The sequence below is a fragment of the Nuphar pumila genome, chromosome 2 (genome assembly GCF_984573655.1).
Source record: "Nuphar pumila chromosome 2, dmNupPumi1.hap1.1, whole genome shotgun sequence".
NCBI lineage: Eukaryota > Viridiplantae > Streptophyta > Magnoliopsida > Nymphaeales > Nymphaeaceae > Nuphar > Nuphar pumila.
Window position 1 is genome coordinate 290,677 of NC_143250.1, and position 22,645 is coordinate 313,321.

General features: G+C 40.1%; 1 protein-coding gene and 1 pseudogene across 1 annotated transcript; one reads left to right on the forward strand and one right to left on the reverse strand.

The window, feature by feature from the left end:
* Nucleotides 1-2,019: 2,019 nt before the first annotated feature.
* LOC149844352 (purple acid phosphatase 18-like) lies at nucleotides 2,020-18,283 on the forward strand (annotated as a pseudogene).
* Nucleotides 18,284-19,526: 1,243 nt separating this feature from the next.
* LOC149844353 (RNA-binding CRS1 / YhbY (CRM) domain-containing protein) lies at nucleotides 19,527-22,129 on the reverse strand. The gene is made up of 5 exons (XM_089997184.1): nucleotides 20,982-22,129; nucleotides 20,729-20,856; nucleotides 20,358-20,583; nucleotides 20,133-20,260; nucleotides 19,527-19,987 (listed from the first exon to the last, which is right to left on the reverse strand). Exons 1-5 carry the CDS (start codon nucleotides 21,535-21,537, stop codon nucleotides 19,817-19,819), a joined length of 1,209 nt encoding a protein of 402 aa, XP_089853310.1. The 5' UTR covers nucleotides 21,538-22,129; the 3' UTR covers nucleotides 19,527-19,816.
* Between the last annotated feature and the right edge of the window lie 516 nt (nucleotides 22,130-22,645).

A 22,645-nucleotide genomic window follows, 5' to 3' on the forward strand; every position in this document is an offset into this window, starting at 1 on the left:
CAATCTCATACATGCAATCATGTCATGCCACATTTATTTCATAACTCAAAAAATATGCAAGATCAGGTTTAAGCATCACACTTGAACTTTATAGATTCCTAAGCATGCAAAACAGTGTCTATTCTCAATAACAGAACTAGCATACTTGAAGCATTGAAATCACATTAAAGAATGCCTAAACTAGCTAGCATGTGTTTTAATTAACTAAGGAGGAATTTGCAAATGTTCACTTACCTGAAACCCTTTAAATTCCAATTGCAACCCTTGATCTGAAAACAACGAATACCTCGTATCATCAAAATTACCAAAACACCCTTAAACTAAATTGTCAAACTCTAACTTCATTTTGGTCACAAATCCCCTACTAATAGATTCTACCCAAGCTGTAGAATCCATGAATTCAAGAATCACATAGATCTGACTTCGGGCACTTAGCTTTGCCTTGTATATTTTGTAGGCATATCAAGGGCAAAATGGTCTTTTTGCTCTTTCAATGACCTCTATGCCATCTGTACTCCATGTTACTTTAAGATCCACACTCATAATAACATTTGACCACTCAGGTCCTCAACTCAACTATGATTTGTATCATGGATTCGGTATTCTTGATCCAAACCTACTTGAAAAGGGTTTGTCTGGATCTAAATCAGGTCGTCTAATTGAATCCAACTTGAGTTTTGGGTCCAAACTAAGATCCAAACTCGAATCCAATTTGTAATGGAAAAATTGAGTCTTTGTTACTTTGATTTTTCCATCGCACTCGATAAATCAATCGCACCCGCATCCGGTTTGTCTCGGTCTAGATTTAGTCGGTCTAACCCATATTGGGTCCACCTTCAGTCTGGGCCGAAACGGTCCACCATTACAAACCCGACTCGGTCTGCTAACTACTTCGGACCCGACTCGGTCCGTATAGACTGTTATGGTCTGTCACAACACATATATCCACACATCATTTCTTTTCTTTTTTTTTCGTTTGGCTTGGTCTGGACAGTTCCAGCGTAAGCCTACTTGGTCTGGTCGACCAACTGAGGCTGGTTCACATCTAGCCTGATGACCGACTCAACCTGCAGAAACTGCAGACCGAGCTTGTCATCACGACGAGCAATAGTCAAATTCTACTGTCATCGGACTTGTTGCAGCTTCCTGCAAGCAGGGCAGCGCCGTCAGCGCTCGCTGATCGTCAGTGGTTGCCGACCCAACAGCGGTAGCAGGGGAAAACCCCTTTTCTTCTTCTTTTTCTGCAATGACGAGGGCAGTGGTCGGACCTCCTCATTTTCAGTCACTGACGACGGCAATAGCAGAGGGAAACCCCCCTTTTGTGACCCCCCTAATAGAGCCAGATAGAGAGGGTTCTCCCTGCTCCTGCATCTCTGCAACTCGCTGGTGACACCTCCGTTGCCGATGACCACTGCGTTGAACATCAAAAGACAGAGAGAAAAACTTACCTGGTGGTCGGTGACGAGCGGAGTTCCTATCTCTCTTCTCCCTTCACGCTTCTTCTCTGCTCGTTTAGAATGGGGAGATGAGAGGAGCCTCCCCATGGCTTTTATAGCCATGGGGGTTGCTCGGTTACCCCCTTCCCACCTTCTGAATTAAATGGGGGTAGCCTGCTTCCTCTCCCACGATCTGATTCGTGGGAGAGGAAGGGGCGTCGCCCCCTTCTCCTTCCGTAACCCCCCCACGATGGGGGGAGCGTTACAATTCCACCCTCCTTACAAAAAGATTCGTCCTGAATCTTTCTCGAAAATAATTGGGGAAATTGTGCGTGCATATCTGCCTCATTCTCCCATGTAGCTTCATCTTTACTATGCTGCTTCCATCTCAGTAGGACCATTGGGACAACGTTGTTTCTTAGCTTGTGCTTCTTAAATTCAATTACCTCAATTGGTTCTTCCCGAATGCTTAAATCTTCTTGGATGTCTAACACCGACTCCACTGTATCCAGTATATGCGAAGGATCTGGCACGTACTTTCTTAACATAGATACATGAAATACATTATGTATTCTGGAAAGCGATGGGGGTAATGCTAACTGATAGGCTGTAGAACCTATTCTTTTCAAAATCTCAAAGGGTCTGATATATCTTGGACTTAGTTTGCCTTTCTTTCCAAACCTCATTACCCCTTTAAACGGTGATATCTTTAAGAAGACGTGATCACCTAACTCAAACTCCAACTCACGTCGCCTCTTATCTGCATAACTTTTCTGACGACTTTGGGCTGCTTGGAGTCTTTCACGAATGAATCTGATTTGCTCCTCCATTTGCTGAACCAATTCCGGTCCTAAAGTTTTTCTTTCACCAACTTGGTCCCAGCATAGCGGCGTCCTACAACGTCTCCCATATAAGGCTTCAAAGGGAGCCATCCCAATACTAGCTTGGTGTTAAAATGTAAACTGCAATATATATATATATATATATATATATATATATATATATATACATATATATATATATATATATTATTTAATATTATTATATTTTCTTTTATTATTTTATTTTTCTATTTTTTATTTTCTTTTTTAGCATCTAGTTCAATAGAAACTAGATATTTTGATCCAGTCAAGTTCCTGTTGGAACTTGACTGTGCAAGTAGCTGTTGGACTGTAGTCCAACAGCTATAATAATAAATGTTGTTGGACTGTAGTCCAACAGCTATATTAAGAGACGTTGGAATCCAACGTCTCTTTTTGGAGAGCTCAAAATGAGCTCTCCTCTCTCTCCCATTTTTTTTTATATATAGGGGTGAGCCCCTTCAATGTAAAGTACTATGCTTCTTAAGCATTTTGTTCATGAATAAAGTATTATTTATTTTTCAAGTGTTCTTCCCTTTATACCCTTTCAAGGGTCATGCTTGTAGTGTCTCCAATAGACACTTGTTTGTGAGTTATTTGTGCATTTGTTGAAGACCACCATTTTATTACATGGTATCAGAGCTACGAAATCCTTAGATCTTGAAGTACTTCCGCCTCGATTTCCGTGCCACATTTACAAAAGGTGTTTCATCACCTTGTTCTTGGCTCAAGAAGATTTGTTTGAAGAAAGGCGAACTTGTGCTACAAAAAAATTTGGTTTTGTATCCTCTCTTATTCCTTTGTCTACTCTTTTTCTTTTCTTTTTATTTTTCTCTCTCTCCTCCTATTTATTCCTCTCTTACCCTTGTAAAAGATGGATGACAATGATAAGATCACCATCATTCCTATGAAGCTAAATGATACTAACTATGTAATGTGGGCTTCGATTATGAAGCACCACATTTGGGGAAAAGGTTTATGGGGTATAGTGGATGGTTCCGATTTGGAACCTAAACTATCTCTTACCAAGAAAGAGGGTGATAAAGAGGTTCCTCTAACGGAAGAAGAGAAGAGTAAGGCGTTAGCCACTTATGAAAAGAAATGGAAAGAATGGAGGATAGGGCATGCAAAAATTATGTCATGGCTCATCAATAGCATTGACATTAAAAAATGCTCTAGTCTAGCTAAGTTTGAGCATGCCGATAAGGCTTGGGAATACCTCAAAAACATGTATTCCCTTAAAGATATTGCACATGTATGCTATTTACAAGATAAAGTTCGGACAATGACTCAAAAAGATAAAACTATTCGAGAATATTATAATGAGTTGTCTGAACTTTGGGAAGAGTTGGCTCTTCTTCAGCCCAAATGGCATTGTGCCGAAGACATCGAGCTTCGCCAAAAGCAACTCGATATGGAACATTTCTATCAATTTGTGAATGGTCTAAGGCCGGAGTTTGAATCCACCAAATCAGCCCTTTTATATCGTGGAAAAATTCCTTAAGTGTGTCAAAGGTTTTTACAGCCGATGGCACATCTCTCGAAGTAAAAGGAATAAGATGTTTTGAAAATCTTCAAAAATCCAAAAGATTTTTTATCCCAGAAGTTAGATATATCCCTAAACTTAATTTGAATCTCTTATCTGTCTCACAAATATCTGATTATGGATGTAATATCTCCTTCTCTTCTCATGGTTGTTGGGTACAGGATCGCCAGTCAGGGAAGCTGATTGGGGAAGGCCATAGAGAAGGAGGACTTTATTACATGGAGTTTTTGGAATTACCCAAGAATGCATTTTGTTATAATATTCAGAAATTAGAATTGGATCTATGGCACAAAAGGCTTGGCCATCCTCATATGTCTAAAATTCAATATTTTCCAAGTTTGGAAAAATTTTGTAATTCTGAAAATTTTTCTTGTAAAGACTGCATTCTTGGCAAAATGAAAAGGTTATCATTTCTTAGTAGAACTTTTGTTTCCTCACGACCACTTGAGTTAATACATTCGGATGTTTGGGGCCCCACACCAGTTATTTCCAAAGGTGGTTATACATATTATGTCATTTTTGTTGATGACTTTTCTAGACATACTTGGATTTATTTTCTTAAACATAAATCTGATGTCTTTGCTAACTTCCAAATATTTCATAAAATGGTTAAAAACAAGTTTCAAAATGATATTTCTGTTTTTCGCACTGATTCAGGGGGAGAATTTATGTCCAACGAATTCAAAGACTATCTCAATTTACATGGTATTACACATCAAAGATCATGTCCACACACTCCACAACAGAATGGCCTAGCCGAACGCAAACATCGGCACATTATGGAAACTACTAGGACATTGCTAATTGCAAATCAAGTTCCAAAAAGTTTTTGGGCTGAAGCGGTCCTAACTGCCACCTACCTCATTAATAGGATGCCATCTTCCTCATTAAAGAATACAACTCCAATAGAAAAGCTTGTTAATTTAACTCTAGATTATTTTAGATTAAGAGTCTTTGGATGCAAATGTTTTGTTTTCACCAACAGAAATGATAAACTCTCTCCTCGTGCAATCCCATTTGCCTTTTTAGGATATGCTGATAATAAAAAAGGCTACAGGTGTTTCGATTTTCAAAATGACAAATTATATGTGTCAAGAAATGTATCTTTTTTGGAAAAAGAAAGCTTCTTTGAATTTGAAAAATCCAAGGATGTCACTGAATACTCGTTTTTAATTGATCCAACTTCAAAATCCAATGAATGTGATGTTGGATGTGACCTTGACAATGATCAAAGTCCTATTGTTGTTGAAAATGATGATAATGAAGAGCAAATCCATAGGGATGTTAGTCTACAATATTCAAGACGTAGAGAGCAAAATCTTCCATGTGCATTACAAAAATACTCTGAAGTCTCACCTAGAAGAACGTCTAGAATCTCTAAACCTCCAGAAAAATTTGTGTCTTATGAATCTTTTTCACCCACGTATAGGGCCGCCATTACATTAATACAATCATATGTTGAACCATCATCCTATTCTCAAGCAAAAAATCATATAGAATGGATAGAAGCCATGAAAATAGAATTGGATGCACTAGAAAAGGCCAATACTTGGACGATACAAGATATTCCTCCGGGTAAGAAACCTATAGGTTGTAGGTGGGTATACAAAGTCAAAACCAAAAGTGATGGGACCCTGGAAAGATATAAGGCCCGTTTAGTAGCAAAAGGATATGCCCAAGAGTATGGCATCGATTATGAAGAAACATTTGCTCCTGTGGCCCGTATGACCACTGTTAGAACTTTAATAGCCTTGGCTTCCATTAGAACATGGCCTATCTTTCAATTAGATGTCAAAAATGCTTTCCTGAATGGGAATCTCGTTGAAGAAGTATACATGGAAGCCCCACCTGGTATTAGTATCCCTAAGGGTAAAGCTCTTCATCTAGAAAAAGCTCTTTATGGTCTTAAACAGGCTCCAAAAGCCTGGTATGACCGATTTAGTCATGTTATGCTTGATATTGGTTTTCAACCTTGTTTAACTGACATTGCTTTGTTTGTTAAGAAATCTGATGCAGGCATCATTATTCTTCTTCTCTATGTGGACGATATGATCATCACCGGAGGCGACAAACAGGGAGTTGCAAATATCAAATCTCTTCTTAAAACTCACTTTGAAATGACTGACTTAGGTTTATTAAGATATTTTTTAGGCATTGAAGTTGCTTATTCCCCTTGGGGGTATTTGATATCTCAATCTAAATTTGCTCTTGATATCGTTTCCAGGTCTGGAATTACAGATGATAAGAAAGTAGACACTCCAGAAGTTGCCAATGTTAAAATGAAAATTGATGATGAAGAACTTCTTGATGATCCTACTCCTTATAGACAACTTGTTGGAGCTCTTTCTTATCTTTCCATTACTAGGCCAGATATAACTCATGCAGTTCATACAGTCAGTCAGTTTCAGCATGCTCCCACCTCCGTGCACATGGGAGCGATTTTGCGTATTATTAGATACTTAAAATCCTCTCTTTCACGAGGACTCTTCTTGTCTGCTTCATCTTCATTAAATTTAATTGCATATACTGATGCTGACTGGGGAGGTGATCCCAATAATAGACACTCAACTGCTGGTTTTTGTGTGTTCCTAGGTGAAACCTTAATTTCGTGGAGGTGCAAGAAGCAGCAGAAAGTCTCTCTTTCCTCCACCGAAGCTGAATACAGAGCCATGACAACCACCACTATGGAGGTTGTTTGGCTCAGACGATTGCTAGCGGATATGGGAGCTAAAGCAACGCAAGCTTCAAAGATGTATCGTGACAACAAAAGTGTGATCTACATTGCAAGCAACCGGACATTCCATGAGCGCACTAAACACATTGAGATGGACTGTCACTATGTCAGAGAGGAATACTTACATGAAACCATTGATCTGACATATGTTACATCAGAATATCAATTAGCAGACTTCTTCACCAAGCCTTTCGCTGCTCCCAGATTTCACTTCCTCTTAGACAAACTTTCGCTCATTGTACCGTAAGTTTGAAGGGGAGTGTTAAAATGTAAACTGCAATATATATATATATATATTATTTAATATTATTATATTTTCTTTTATTATTTTATTTTTCTATTTTTTATTTTCTTTTTTAGCATCTAGTTCAATAGAAACTAGATATTTTGATCCAGTCAAGTTCCTGTTGGAACTTGACTGTGCAAGTAGCTGTTGGACTGTAGTCCAACAGCTATAATAATAAATGTTGTTGGACTGTAGTCCAACAACTATATTAAGAGACGTTGGAATCCAACGTCTCTTTTTGGAGAGCTCAAAATGAGCTCTCCTCTCTCTCCTATTTTTTTTTATATATAGGGGTGAACCCCTTCAATGTAAAGTACTATGCTTCTTAAGCATTTTGTTCATGAATAAAGTATTATTTATTTTTCAAGTGTTCTTCCCTTTATACCCTTTCAAGGGTCATGCTTGTAGTGTCTCCAATAGACACTTGTTTGTGAGTTATTTGTGCATTTGTTGAAGACCACCATTTTATTACACTTGGAAGCTGTTATTATAGGCAAATTCAATTAGCGGCAGAATATCGTGCCATGAGTTGTGATACTCTAGTGCACAGGCTCTCAACATATCCTCTAGCGTTTGGATGGTTCTTTCTGACTGCCCATCCGTCGGCGGGTGGAAAGCTGTGCTCATTTTCAACTGAGTTCCCATTGCTTCTTGAAAGCTTTGCCAAAACTTGGAGGTAAATTTTGAATCTCTATCAGAAACAATGGAGTATGTCACTCCGTGCAATCTCACTATCTCTTTTATGAAGAGACGAGCTAATTGTTCAAAGGAACACGTTGTCTTGCATGCGAGAAAATGTGCAGACTTGGTCATTCTATCAACAATTACCCAAATCGCATTCATTCATTCTCTGGTCTTAGGAAATCCTATAACAAAATCCATCGTTGTATCTGCCCACTTCCATATAGGAATAAGTAGTGGTTGCAATAGGCCACCCAGCCTCTGATGTTCAATCTTTACTTGTTGACATATTAGACACTTACTAACATACTCAGCAATATCTCTCTTCATTCTATTCCACCAGAAATTATCCTTCAAATCCATGTACATCTTTGTACTTCCAGGGTGAATGGAATACTTTGAATGATGTGCCTCTGCAAGCAATTGTTTCCTAAGTTCCTCATCCTTAGGAATACATATCCGATCCCGAAATCTTAGCATACCTTGGTCGTCTACCTTGAAATTTGGATCTTCACCATCGATTGTTGTTGACCTGATTCTTTCTAACTCTTGATCTAGGAGTTGTTTTTCTTTGATTTTGTCCCAAATTTCTGACCCTAAGGTTGTTTGGACAAACATCAGTCGACTCGGAAGACATTGTACTTCTGCTTTTTGTTCTACAATGCTCACCAGCAGACTTGATATGGATAGTCTTGTGACTGATTCTGCTTTTCGACTGAGTGCGTCAGCTACTACATTAGCTTTCCCTGGGTGATACTTTAGCTCAAAATCATAATCTTTTAATAATTCTAGCCATCGTCGTTGCATCATATTCAGTTCCTTTTGAGAGAACAAATATTTTAAACTTTGGTGATCAGTGAATACCTCAAATTGTTCTCCATATAAGTAATGTCGCCATATTTTGAGTACGAATACTACTGCAGCCAATTCTAGGTCATGAGTTGGATAATTTATCTCATGCACCTTTAGTTGTCTTGAAGCATATGCGATAACCCTGCCATGTTGCATCAGAACGCAACCCAATCCTTTATGTGATGCATCGCTATAAACGGTAAAACCTCAAGTGCCTGAAGTCAGATCTATGTGATTCTTGAATCCATGGATTCTACAGCTTGGGTAGAATCTATTAGTAGGGGATTTGTGAACAAAATAAAGTCAGAGTTTGACAATTTAGTTTAAGGGTGTTTTGGTAATTTTGATGATACGAGGTATTCGTTGTTTTCAGATCAAGGGTTGCAATTGGAATTTAAAGCATTTCAGGTAAGTGAACATTTGCAAATTCCTCCTTAGTTAATTAAAACACATGCTAGCTAGTTTAGGCATTCTTTAATGTGATTTCAATGCTTCAAGTATGCTAGTTCTGTTATTGAGAATAGACATTGTTTTGCATGCTTAGGAATCTATAAAGTTCAAGTGTGATGCTTAAACCTGATCTTGCATATTTTCTGAGTTATGAAATAAATGTGGCATGACATGATTGCATGTATGAGATTGATGTGTTACGTGAAAATTGAGGGTAGAGTTCCAGAGTCTCAGGGTAGGTATTACCTTGGGAAATGTCACGCTTATGCCTTGGGAGGGGCATTGTAAGTGTCATGAATTAATCCGTGGTGGGTTGCCATCCTTAACAGTTCAGACATGTAAACATGTGTTAAAAGTAATTAGTGGATATACATTGAGGATTGTATAATGCACTAAATTCAAGATGTGAAAGTTGAGTAAAAGTTGTTATAGGATGACCACCCGGTGTGTGATGAGAACTCTACTAGGAGGCATGGTCTAGGGTAATGTTAAGGTGTATACCTCGTGAGTAACCTGGGAATATCTTAGACGTTTCTAGGTGACCCTTAGGGGTTAAAACATTGCCCACTAGACACATGTAGGACGTAGCATGAACCACAAAACCTTGGGGGCAGGTATAGCTTCTTGAGACACCTTGGAGGCAGGTATAGCCACCCTGGCTCTTCGGCTAGCTACCGTTTGAGTCCCTTCGCTCCCGGCTTGCAACCGGCGAGCTGCTGCAGCACCTGTGTCCGTAGTCTGGGCCGGTTTGGACTACGTTGTTTGTGAGTGGTTCATAAGTCTGGCCAACATTGTAGACTCTGAGTTGTCTACATGGGTTGCTACGCCCGAGGAGGCTATGTCCGGAATAGCCGATTAGAGTAGAAGAGTTGTTTGAAAATGATAATAGAGATGCGGTAAAGGGGGTAAAACTCATAACTAACATGTGTGCATAAGTAGCAAACTAAACTAAGACTAGGAGCTTAGAGCTCACTACAGTTGCAACGGTCGTGTCTATTTGTAAATGGAATCTTACTGGATTGTAGACTCACCCCCCTTCTTTTGGTTGCAACTGTAGGTTCAGGGGCTGCTGCCACCACTCTCAGGACTTAGTACGATTCTGCCACATCAGCCACATCAGAAGTATGGTTTTCATTTACTTTTTATTATGCTTTTGTCTTTGGATGGTTATGCTATTGTAAATGGATGTATGGACCTTCAAGTATTGAATAAAAGGAAAAAAAATTCTGGCACGATTTTGAGCTGTTTTTTAGATTATTGAGTAATTTCCCTCTGGGAACTAACGTCCACGAACCCGGGCTCGAGAGGCCCCGGATCGGGTCGTTACACCCATGTAATATCATGAATCTTACATATACTTTCGTCACAAGTACATGGCCTCCAAGTAGAGTCCCATGTAATATCATGAATCTTACATATACTGCCGTCACAAGTACATGACCTCCAAGTAGATTCCCATGTAATATCATGAATCTTACATATACTGGGGTAGGTATTAGATAGAAGACGTGTATTACATTATGTATGTTTCATGCTCATATGTTTTTTTGGTAAATAAGCAAATGATAAACACATTCACTAATTCAGATCAAGCAAAGGAAATGGAAACCTACGAAATGGGCACACTGCTAAATGAAACATGTTATTGGATTTCTGATGTTTTTTCAAAATTTGGACTGTACAGATGTGATATATGTGTGTGTGTGTGTGTGTGTGTGTGTGTGTGTGGGTGGGGTGGGGTGGGGGGGGGGGAGGGTCATGGTGCCATTACATGAACTCTGACAATCATGGTCGCAAGCTGCATCGACCGAAGAACTGGTACATTTGTGAACCTTTAATTTTAGAAGGTCTGGTTGAAAAATTAACATACCACGTAGATCACATCTGTATTGATGAAAAAAAACAAACATAAAGATTTCTAGGCGAGATTAGGTATGTGTGTCATGTCCACTATTAACCTTTTATATGTATATCTTTATATATGTTGATGTTTACTTTAGATTATTTATGCCTGTCTAATAATTCATTAGAAATCTTCTTTGTCAGATCTGTTGCCTTATTAGGTTTGTCTCGTTCACTGGTTTTGTAAGTCTGTCCTCAACTAACTTATACTTTTCGCAATAGAGCATGGTTGGGTTGGTCTTCCCAAACCATGGATACCTCATTGTTCTGCACACTGGTCAAATGAGATTGCTGGACGATTAGGTCATGCTATAAGATTCCCGCAAGGATTATTCCGCAGCTTGCCTATCAAAAAACAAAAAATGGCATGCACACAAACCTCAACCTTTCTTTTCTTTTCTAATTCTAACTATGATGAATAATGAAGCATGTATTTTTTGGTTCTGCTATGCCGTCAAGAAATAGATACTTAATAAATCTGGCAGAGAAGCAGGCTTTGGCTGCTCAAATAGTCAGAAGCCATGGTGGGCATGTGAAACTGAGTATGCACTGCTCCTTTCTGGGTTCTTCAACTTCTCTGCCTTTTGATTTTGTTGAAACATCCTGTATTTTGGTTCCTATATCTTTAAAAAGTTGTTTCAGCCAGCTTGCTTGCCTTTCCCAACCACGTCCGTTCTGTCTTTTCAGGTTCACATCTCATTGGTTGGGGATAAGCACATGCGAGCAACATGGATCACAGATGATCAAACTTCGTCGGTGGTAGAATATGACACCTCTCCTGGTGAATATATAGCCTCTTCTTAAGGAGAAATCACATCTTACACCTACTCGTTTTACAGCTCTGGCAAGATAATACGGTTAAAATGTACACTCAAAATCAATATTGTAAGTATAAATATATATACTTATATACATAGAGATACGTATACATATATTATATGTATACGTATCTCTATATATAAGTATATATATTTATACATTTTTCTCTTTTTTTTACCCGAAAGGGTATTTTTGTCATTTTACATTTTGCGCATATTCCATTTGGAATATGCTGTAATTTTTCCCATTATTTTTGTAATTCTTTTACTGTTTTATTTTTCTTTTTTTCACTCTCAAAAAAGTGCATTGGGGGTCTCCCCAATAGAGTCGTTGGGGAGCCCCCAACGGTCACAATTCTGACCGTTGGGAGCTCCCCAACGACTCCTTTGGGGAGCCCCCTCTTGCACTCCTTCTTTCTTGTATAAATAGGGGTGTTCCCCCTTTGTATTTCCTAAGCTTGAGAGTCTCAAGCATTTGCTTTTTATGAAATACATGCATTATTGCATGTTTATTATTTATACGCTTTCTGCGTATTTTGTTCAAGTGTTGTGAGAGTGCTTTTGTGCACTTCTTTTTCTAAAGTATTTGTGCGTATATGCGTATTGTCTCTTCGTAGACAATTTCACATGGTATCAGAGCTCGATTGGTGATCAAGGATCGTGGGATTCTTCTTTTTTCAAGTGCCTTGAAAACTGTGCCTTCGGATTCTTAGAAGTAGAAGTGGTGGATCTCGCTTCTCAAATATTTTAGAAAGATCTTGTGCAAGCTAGAAGTTGAAGCATTGTGTTGGTACGCCTCCCTCTCCTTTTCTTTACTCCATAATGGGTGAAAAAGAGTCTCACTTCGCGCTTGGCTTCAAGTTGAATGGGTCCAACTACCATATTTGGGCCGGGAACATGGAGGCTCACATAAAAGGTAAAGGATTATGGGGTTATGTGCAAGGTTCAATTCCGGAACCGAAACCCAAAATAACCATGATGGACGGAAATGAAATCAAGATTCTTGGGGGAGAAGAAAGGATCAAAGCTCTTGAAGAATACTCCAAGAAGCACGACGAATGGGAAATGAATAACTTCAAGATTCTTTCTTGGTTCTTTGCATCCGTCGAAACAAAGATTAATGCCAACATTATCAAGTTCAAGAAAGCATCGGAAGCTTGGCATTATCTCGAGAAAATGTATACATCAAGAGATCTTTCCCATAAGTATTACCTTCAAAAGAAGGCTCTCTTCCTTACTCAAGGTGAAATGTCCATTAGGGAATATTATGCCGACCTCTCCTCCATTTGGGATGAGCTTTCCATGCTTGAACCAAAATGGAGTGGAGAGGCAATTGAACTCCGCCACAAGCAACTTGAAGAAGATCGGTTCTTCAACTTTTTGAATGAGTTAAGACCGGAATTTGAGCAAATAAGGTCATCACTTCTATCCTCATTTACCCCTCCATCTCTTGAAGATGTTCTCACCAAATTAAGTGGTGAGGAAACTCGTATGAGTTTATGTAAACAAGGACCAAATGTTCTTGTGGTTCCTTGTAATCATGAAGAAAATAATGAGGTTAATGTCATATCAAGACCCAGAAATAATGTAAAGACCTATCGTCCTCCTCATTTTAAATTCCAAAATCAAGGAGGAGATAGTGGACAAAGAGGAAATAGGGACTATAGCAATACTATTTGTCACTTTTGTAAGGAACCGGGGCATATCAAGCCCGTATGTCCCAAATGGAAGAGACTTCTAGCTATGGCCACCACCGGTGTACCACAAAAGGAAGATGCCTCATCAAGTGGGTCACTCTCATTGAATCAAATAGTGGAGGCCCTTCAACCTCTTCTCAAGGGAGCTACATCCGGCGCCGCCGTGTCTACCTCTTCCATTCCAGGTAAAGTCTCTTGGATTTTGGACTCAGGTGCATCTTTTCATATGTCCCCAAACATGTTTTCACTTTCCGTTTTTTCAAAACATGCTTCTCCATCCTTTGTTTCCACTGCGGATGGAACCGCTCTTGAAATTAAAGGAATAGGTAATTTTGAAACTCAAGATTTTTTCATTCCAAAAATTAGATTTATACCTAAACTTAACTTAAACCTTCTCTCTGTTTCTCAACTCTCGGACCATGGCTGCGATATTAAATTTTCATATGACAAATGTTTAATACAGGATCGCCGGTCCGGGAAATTGATTGGGGAAGGCTTTAGAAAAGGAGACTTATACTATATGGAATCTCTCCAAGTTCCAAAATCTTTTTGTAATGTTGCCCGGAACAAAGATATAAACATATGGCACAAAAGACTTGGTCATCCTAATGTCACCAAGTTATCTTATCTACATTTTGCAAAGGATCTATGTAAAAGTTCTTTTTCCTATAATGATTGTATTCTCAGAAAAATGAAAAGTTTACCTTTTGAGCAAAGAACTATGTTCTCATCTAAAACCTTCGAAATTGTTCATTCCGATGTTTGGGGACCCGCACCTGTTGTTTCAAAAGGAGGCTTCTCTTACTATGTTATTTTTGTGGATGATTTCTCCAGGTATTCATGGATATATTTCCTAAAGTACAAACATGAAGTTTTTACATGTTTTAAAACCTTCCACTCAATGATCAAGAATCAATTCAATAGTAATATAAAGATTTTTAGAAGTGATTCTGGAGGAGAATATCTATCCAACCAATTTAAAACATATCTTGAGGATCACGAAATTATTCACCAAAGATCTTGTCCTAAAACCCCTCAACAGAATGGATTGGCCGAAAGAAAATATAGGCACATCATTGAGACCACTAGGACCCTGCTTATTTCTCAAAACATTCCTAAGAACTTTTGGGCTGAAGCAGCCCTCGCTTCTGTTTATCTGATAAATCACTTACCATCTAGGATATTAGGAAAAATATCCCCTTTTGAGATCTTATATAAGCTTGAACCTGATTATAATAGGTTACGTGTTTTTGGGTGTAAATGTTTTATACTTACGGATAAAAACGACAAGCTCTCTCCCAAAGCTATCCCCTGCGCCTTTCTTGGGTATTCCGAAACTCAAAAAGGGTTTCGTTGCTATGATCTTCAAGATGATAAGTTATATGTTTCTAGAAATGTAACGTTTTTAGAAAATGAGAGTGGATTTGAAAAAAATGTTTCTCAACAAGAAAATTTTGATTATTCATTCCTTTTTGATTTATTGGCTAGTAACGATGATATATCTAGTGATGATGATGTATCATCAAACCACGATGAGGATGGTGATGTTGAAGAACATAACCCTCTCAATGATCAAGAAAACAGGATTTCAAGTGATCCGATAACCTACTCCCGTAGAAACCAAGGCACCTTTAGAAGTGCCATTGACCAATATAGTGAGCTTGTACCTACTCTCGATCATCGAAGATCTGAGAGAAATAGGAGACCGCCAACTCGGTTTGTCTCTTTTGATTCCTTTTCACCCCGGTATATGGCTTGTCTTAGTGCCATTCATTCTTATTTTGAGCCAAGGAATTTTGAAGAAGCTAAAAAATGTATAGAATGGCAAGAAGCCATGCAGAATGAACTTATTGCTCTAAAAAGGGCTGAAACTTGGGATTTCCAAACTCTACCCATGGGAAAGAAAACTATAGGTTGTCGATGGGTTTTTAAAGTTAAAACTAAAAGCGACGGATCCCTGGAAAGGTATAAAGCTCACTTAGTTGCTAAAGGGTATGGGCAAGAGTATGAAATTGATTATGAAGAAACTTTTGCTCCTGTAGCCCGAATGGTTACAGTTAGATGTCTCATTACTATTGCATCTATTAAAAATTGGAACATTTTTCAAATGGATGTGAAAAATGCTTTTTTAAATGGTGATCTTAACGAAGAAGTATATATGGATGCCCCACCAGGCATGAAGATTCCTGAAAATAAAGTTCTTCGTCTTCGAAAGGCTCTCTATGGATTGAAACAGGCTCCCAAAGCCTGGTATGATAGATTTACCAGTGTAATGTTGGAAAATGGTTTCTCCTCATGCTATACTGACACTGCTCTATTTATTAAGAAATCTAAAGCAGGGATTGTCATATTATTGCTCTATGTTGATGATATGTTAATTACAGGTGATGATGTTCAAGGAGTCAAGGGTATTAAGTCCGTCTTGACTTCAAAATTTGAGATGTCAGACTTGGGTTTTCTGACATATTTTCTTGGAATTGAGGTTGCTTATTCGCAACGTGGTTATTTTTTATCTCAGTCTAAACTTGCTTGTGAGATTATTGATAGATCCGGGATTTCAGATGACAAAGTATGCGAAACTCCTGAAGTTGTGGGAGCAAAAATGAAAATTGACGATGGTGTTCCCTTAACCGATCCTACCCCTTACAGGCAGTTGGTAGGTTCGTTAATGTATCTTGGTATTACTCGACCTGACTTATCACATGCTATACACATCGCCAGTCAGTTTCAGCACGCTCCCACAACCGTTCATATGAGTGTTGTTCTTCGCATCGTCAGATACTTGAAGGGCACTGTAAATAAGGGAGTATTTCTATCTTCTTCTTCTTATTTAAAATTACTTGCTTATACTGACTCAGATTGGGGAGGTGACCCTAGTAACCGTCACTCCACCACTGGTTTTTGTGTTTTCCTAGGTGAATCTTTTGATTTCATGGCGGTATAAAAAGCAACAGAAAGTCTCTTTGTCATCCACTAAAGCCGAATACAGAGCCATGGCATCCACTACCATGGAAATTGTATGGATTTGACAACTTTTGGAAGATATGGGAGTACCTATCCGAGAACCAACAAAGCTGTGCTGTGACAATAAAAGTGCAATCTATATTGCCAAAAACCACACCTTTCACGAGCGAACAAAGCATATAGAGATGGACTGCCATTATGTCAGAGAAGAATACTTGAAGAAGGTCATTAATCTACCATACGTGACGTCTGAGTATCAACTTGCGGACTTCTTCACAAAAGCTCTTTGTTCGCCTAGATTTCATTTCCTTCTGGACAAACTTGCGGTTATCACACCGTAAGTTTGAGGGAGGGTGTTAAAATGTACACTCAAAATCAATATTGTAAGTATAAATATATATACTTATATACATAGAGATACATATACATATATTATATGTATACGTATCTCTATATATAAGTATATATATTTATACATTTTTCTCCTTTTTTTACCCAAAAGGGTATTTTTGTCATTTTACATTTTGCACATATTCCATTTGAAATATGCTGTAATTTTTTCCATTATTTTTGTAATTCTTTTACTGTTTTATTTTTCTTTTTTGCACTCTCAAAAAAGTGCATTGGGGGTCTTCCCAATAGAGTCGTTGGGGAGCCCCCAACGGTCACAATTGTGACCGTTGGGAGCTCCCGAACGACTCCTTTGGGGAGCCCCCTCTTGCACTCCTTCTTTCTTGTATAAATAGGGGTGTTCCCCCTTTGTATTTCCTAAGCTTGAGAGTCTCAAGCATTTGCTTTTTATGAAATACATGCATTATTGCATGTTTATTATTTATACGCTTTCTGCGTATTTTGTTCAAGTGTTGTGAGAGTGCTTTTGTGCACTTCTTTTTCTAAAGTATTTGTGCGTATATGCGTATTGTCTCTTGGTAGACAATTTCACAAATACACCATGTTGTCATTGGGCCTCTAGAGGCTGACATGGTGTATTTCTATCGATGTGGTGGTCAGGATCCTGAATTCTGTTTCAAAACTCCACCATCTCAATTACCAATTACGTTTGCTGTGGTTGGTGGTTTGGGTCAGACCGGCTGGACTTCATCAACATTGGACCACATTGGCAGATGCAAATATGATGTGCTTCTGCTACCAGGAGACCTGTCCTATGCGGATTACAGGCAGCACCTATGGGATTTATTTGGTGAATTGGTGCAACCTCTTGCCAGTGCGAGACCATGGATGGTAATGGAGGGAAACCATGAAAAGGAGATCCTACCATTCTTCAAGTCTGGGTTCGATGCTTATAATGCAAGGTGGGAAATGCCATTTATGGAGAGCAGTTCAAATTCGAATTTGTGTTACTCTTTTGAAGTTGGCTGAAGGTTAGCATCAGTTGCTTGGATCCCACATCTTCCTTCTTTTAACGTCAACAATTTTTGCATTTCATTTTGTGAAGCATCTTGAGGTCCTTTAAGGTCATTAAAGAACTGCAGATGTAGTGAAATCTATTTCAACCATTGTTTGAAATCCTATTCTTCTTTCACATGCGGTAGTAGAGAATCAATTTTAATCTTTGTCCCGCTTGTCCTCTGCCTCTATACTTCTAGGCTTTTATTTCTTCAAGATTTTTTCCGCTTGAAACAGAAGGAATCTTGATTATGGATATCCTTGAATTGATTTGCTAAATAATGTAGCCGCTTACCTTCTCTGCTTATATCGTATGAAATTTAAAATGTATACAGGCTGATCTATCAAAGGTAGATCGAGAGAGAACATCATGGCTGTTGGCGGTAATGCATGCTCCTTGGTATAACAGTAACTGGGCACATCAAGGAGAGGGTGATGATATGATGGCTGTGACGGAGTCATTGCTTTATTCTGCTAAAGTGGACATTGTGCTGGCTGGTCATGTCCATGCATATGAGCGTTCAGTGAGTTTGATGCAACTTTTTTTTTGCTTGCTCTCAAATGTATTTCTAGGTATCATTCTAAGATTATGGCAATATATGGTTGAGATTACGTCATGTGGGATGCAACTATCGAAGGGCACCGTATAGGAGCGTATGCCCAATCGTTGCTCTCAGAACTTGGGAGGGCCAATAAGACTAGAGGCTCCTGGACAAACAACAACCCGGGAGAAGCGGCCACACGCGAAGCCACAAAGGCAAGCGGTATAGCGGGCAATCACTAATGAGCACGAACAACCTGCAAGCAACACAAGCAAGTACACAAGTAGTGCAGCGAGGCACCGAGCAAGCAACCGGAAGAGGTGAAGGCACAATGTCCAAGAATTCAACTTGTATTCATAAATTGGCCAAGCGGCACTTGCAGACGTGACACAAAGATGGTACTTAGACTCACTATGGGGAAATGTGAGGTGGGATGGTCTTGGAGAGTGGGCCTTCGAGGAGAGCTCTACCTACCAACCAGTTTCCCTCTAAAGGAATTATGGGTGCTAACCCCATAAAAACAAGAGGAACTCCAAAAACACCTAAAGAACCATGAAAATTTCAAGAGGGTTCCTTCTATCTATGGGAGGCAGCATAGGCGCATACACGGATACAGGCTGATACAGAACTCGTAGCATCACGTCTCACCCTAAGTTATTTACAAAGCCACAATGGCCCATCCAGTCAGGGCTTTAGATAAAGGCTATATGGGGCTAAAGAAGCAAAAAAAAAGAGAACCTAGCTATGCCATGACACGCACAAGCCACGGTTGTGCATAAGGGGCACATCAGTATAGTTTTGCATTATTCGTATTCTCAAGGTTTGTATCCGTGACCCATGTCTATTTACAATAACTGATCAGTCGTAAGCTTTGACTTGAAGGGCCCTTGGACTTACCTTGGCGGTTTCAGTCTAGGCGAAATGCCACTTTTATCTACGCAAAATTTCCCGTCCAACGTTAGGAATGTCCTGGTACGAAGCTAGTGCTCTAAACAGGCTACAATCTATTCAAGGGGACTGTCAACAATCCTACCATTTATTCACCAGCAACTGGGCCTGCACTCTGTCCCTACCCCGTTCCCATGCGAGCAACACAAGAATCAGGGCATGTGTCAGACTAAGCATTTGTCGTTCATAAAAAATCTTAGGTACAGGCCCTATGCCTTTATAAGATGCGGTTCTATGTTCTGTTCTTTTTTTCCTTCACTTCCGTAATTGAATTTATCTGTAACAGTTGGGCTACTTGTGGTTGATAATGATTCTGAATTAGCTAGATAATGCAAGGTTAATTAATCATAGTTCTAAACTACCGCTGGCCATCTGCTTCAATCAAGCATCGGTGAAAACACGGTTTGTGATAAAAAAGAGTTTGACTTTCTACCATATTTACAGAAACCGAATACATAGCAGAGGTGCATAAATTATTGGTTGCAGCAACAGTTTCCTGAGCTCCTCCACTCCGGGACCTGAAAAATCAAACTATCACTTGTTTCTTCGCTTCTGAGAAACGGTACCTGTTTCTTTATTCCTAATAAACATGCCCGGACACTGCTTTCTGTTCCTTCTCCGGCATCAGCCTCTCCTGCTGCAAATTGTTTTTTTTTTTAAGAAAACAGAAACTCATTCTGTTTCGTGGCTGCACTACTCATCTGCATTTCGGGAAGAGCAAGGGCTGTGCTCTGGAGATGGCGCCAGAGTTTTTTGTGAGACGGTGTTCCGTGGTTGTTGATCTGCAGAACTTTGTTCCCTCCTCCCCCTCCAAATTATAATCTGTCCATCCTTGAATAGGAGAGGAACACAGGGCACCAGATCCTGCGTAAAATAGACCAGAAAGAGCGTCCGATCACATAAAATATTAGATGAGAGCCCATTCCGTTGTAATGTAGCGCACATATTTTCTTGAAAGAAACAATGTAGTGCAAATATGAAATGCTCGAAAGATCAAACATCAATATACCCTTAGCTTTACACCAATCTTTTTGCAGTCGTTGGTTTCAACATGGGTACAATCTATCCGCACCACCTCTTCCACCTTGAAGGCCTCCCTAACTTTCTCCACGACATTCACATATACACCATTCTGAGCTGCAAATCAAAATCCATCACATCATCATAACCACTGCCACCAACATCTGATTTCTAAATGAGGTAACTAGCTAATGCAAATTCAAGCCGAACTCACTCAGTTTCACTAAAGCAGGGGAATTGAGCCCCTTGTTTCTCATATCTTTTGTCTCTTCAAATGTTAGGCCATCAGCAACATTCTTCACAAGCTTAGGATAGATGGGAGCGTGGGGCTTCCAGAGCATGAGAGGGATGGCAGGTCGTTTCTTGGTGTCATAATGCCTGCCTCTGTACAATAGCAGAATGTTGGTCCTCCGAGAGATGACCTTCCCCCCAGTTTTCTCCTGCATGAAGACGTAGAACATAAAGAGAGAAGGAAAAAATCATAACGAAGAGAGAGAGATTTTCGTGTAAAACCCTCAATTTGATTGGTCATTGTTTTCAGGGTTCTAAGAAGAGCATGCTATTTGCTATTGCTTGTATATATACCTCAAGGTGAAAGCAGGCATTGTCCATGTCCAAGGTGGGGACGCCTAAACACTTGATCCTCACAGCTTCTGCTCTCTTCCAATGGTTGTGGATGTCATCAAGCATGTTGTGAGTCACCCCACCTCTACCTTTCTTTGAAAAACATGTAAAAGCAAAAATGATGGTTATGCAGACTGTAACTGTTGTGAATTTAGACACCAAAATAAACGCTATTAATGACCAAAAGCAGATTTCTTCAATTCATTTTGCATACCTAAATTAATCTGTCGTGCACAATTGCTGTGACCGTACTTCTCAACGAGCTCTTCCACCTCCTCTTCAGTGAGAGGCTCTCCGAGCACACTCCTCTTCCACTCTTCAAAGTCAAACTCCTCTGAGCCTACTGCACCAGGCTTTGCGGGTGACGACCACCCAGTCCATTTCCGGTCGAGCCTGCCCGGACCAAAGGGCGAGAACCTTGGCTCCCTGAAACTGATGGGCTTTATCGAAGGATCGGTCTCGGAATAGGAATACTGGAAGTCGAAGGGGAGGTCAGAATGGAAGGGGGGTTCTTTTGGGGAATCTAGCGTTCTGTTGTTGTCGCCTTTGGTGGGCTTGTTGGTCAGAATTTGGGGGTTCTCCCTCTTCGTTTTCTTCTTATTGGAGATTGAGGAGAAGGGTGGATCGCTGACGGTGTCGTCTTCATCTATGGGGATGGTGGCTTCCTGTTTGATGGGTTGAGGGTGGTGGAGATGGGATGGATGATGACGATGGATCAGGGTCTGCAGGGGTTCAAGTGAGAAGCGCCATGGAAGGAGCTTCTTCTGCATCTTGGGTGCTGCGGCTGATGAAGTGGATCTTACACTGTTGAATTCTGAGAGGGGAGGAACCGGAAGACTACCTACTCGATGAGAAAAAATGGCATTGCAAAAGAGAACATAGATTTAAGGCCTATTATTGTGATCATCATCATCAGACTAGCCTTCAGTTCTGTTGATGAACGTGAATCCTCTGTCTCTGCATGGAAAACAGCCAAAAAGAGGCCAACCATACCAAACCTTTCAGCTTTCAGAGTCAATAGAGGGGTCCAAATAACACAACAAAGCAGAGGGGCAGAAACGAAGAGAACGAAGCACAGAAAAAATTAATACTAAAATGAAGAGAAGAGTCCCAAGTCTGCTGCTGGTTGAGTACTCAACAGGTTGATGGGAACACTAGCAGAAAGGGCGCCGTCTTCTCAATGGCAGACAGAGGGCTAGCGAGAATATTCAAATTCTAGGGTTTCGGAGAGCGGAGGAGGCAACCCTGAACCCGAAAATCTGACTCGGCGAGTAAAGGGCATGAATAGGAATGGCAGTGGGCCGGGCCGGGGGTGGGGGACAAGGTCTCCACCCCCGCCTTATCTCAAAATTCCGCCCTCCATCTCCGCTTCCAGGCCCGCACCGGTTTTGATTTTAATCTCCGTCCCGCCTCCATCCTCGTTTCATGTCCTCCATCCCGGTCCAAACGTAGCGAGGCGGGGTGGGCCCGTTTCTCCCCGGTCCGCTGCTATTCCTAAAGATATTTTAGTTATTTTACTAACGGGGATCGGGGGATGGAGCGAGAGCGAGAGCGGGGGCGGAGCGGGGCGGAGGAAAGCGTAAGTCCATCCTCGCATGGGTTTTGATTTTAATCACATCTTCGTTTCATGTCCTCCATCCTTTGTCCAAATGAGGCGAGGCAGGGCAGGGCCCCGTTTTCCTCCAGTCTACTGCCATCCCTAAGCATGACGGAAATGAGCGTGTCTAAATATGGATACAATTTTGATCCAAAGCAATAGAATGCACTGGTCCAGAATCGCCATGTTTATGTGTACGACAATATGTCCGATACGATCCAGAAAAATTGACATGGAGATGAGGGCACTAACTACGTGTGAAATAGAAGAAACTTAAAAGA

Coding starts and splice junctions, on each gene's coding strand:
- LOC149844353 (XM_089997184.1), bottom strand. CDS start 21,537: ATGCAGAAGAAGCTCCTTCCATGGCGCTTCTCACTTGAACCCCTGCAG. Junction 20,261..20,357: donor CCCTGCTTTAGTGAAACTGA/GTGAGTTCGGCT, acceptor TTTGATTTGCAG/CTCAGAATGGTGTATATGTG. Junction 19,988..20,132: donor AGATTGGTGTAAAGCTAAGG/GTATATTGATGT, acceptor TATTTTACGCAG/GATCTGGTGCCCTGTGTTCC.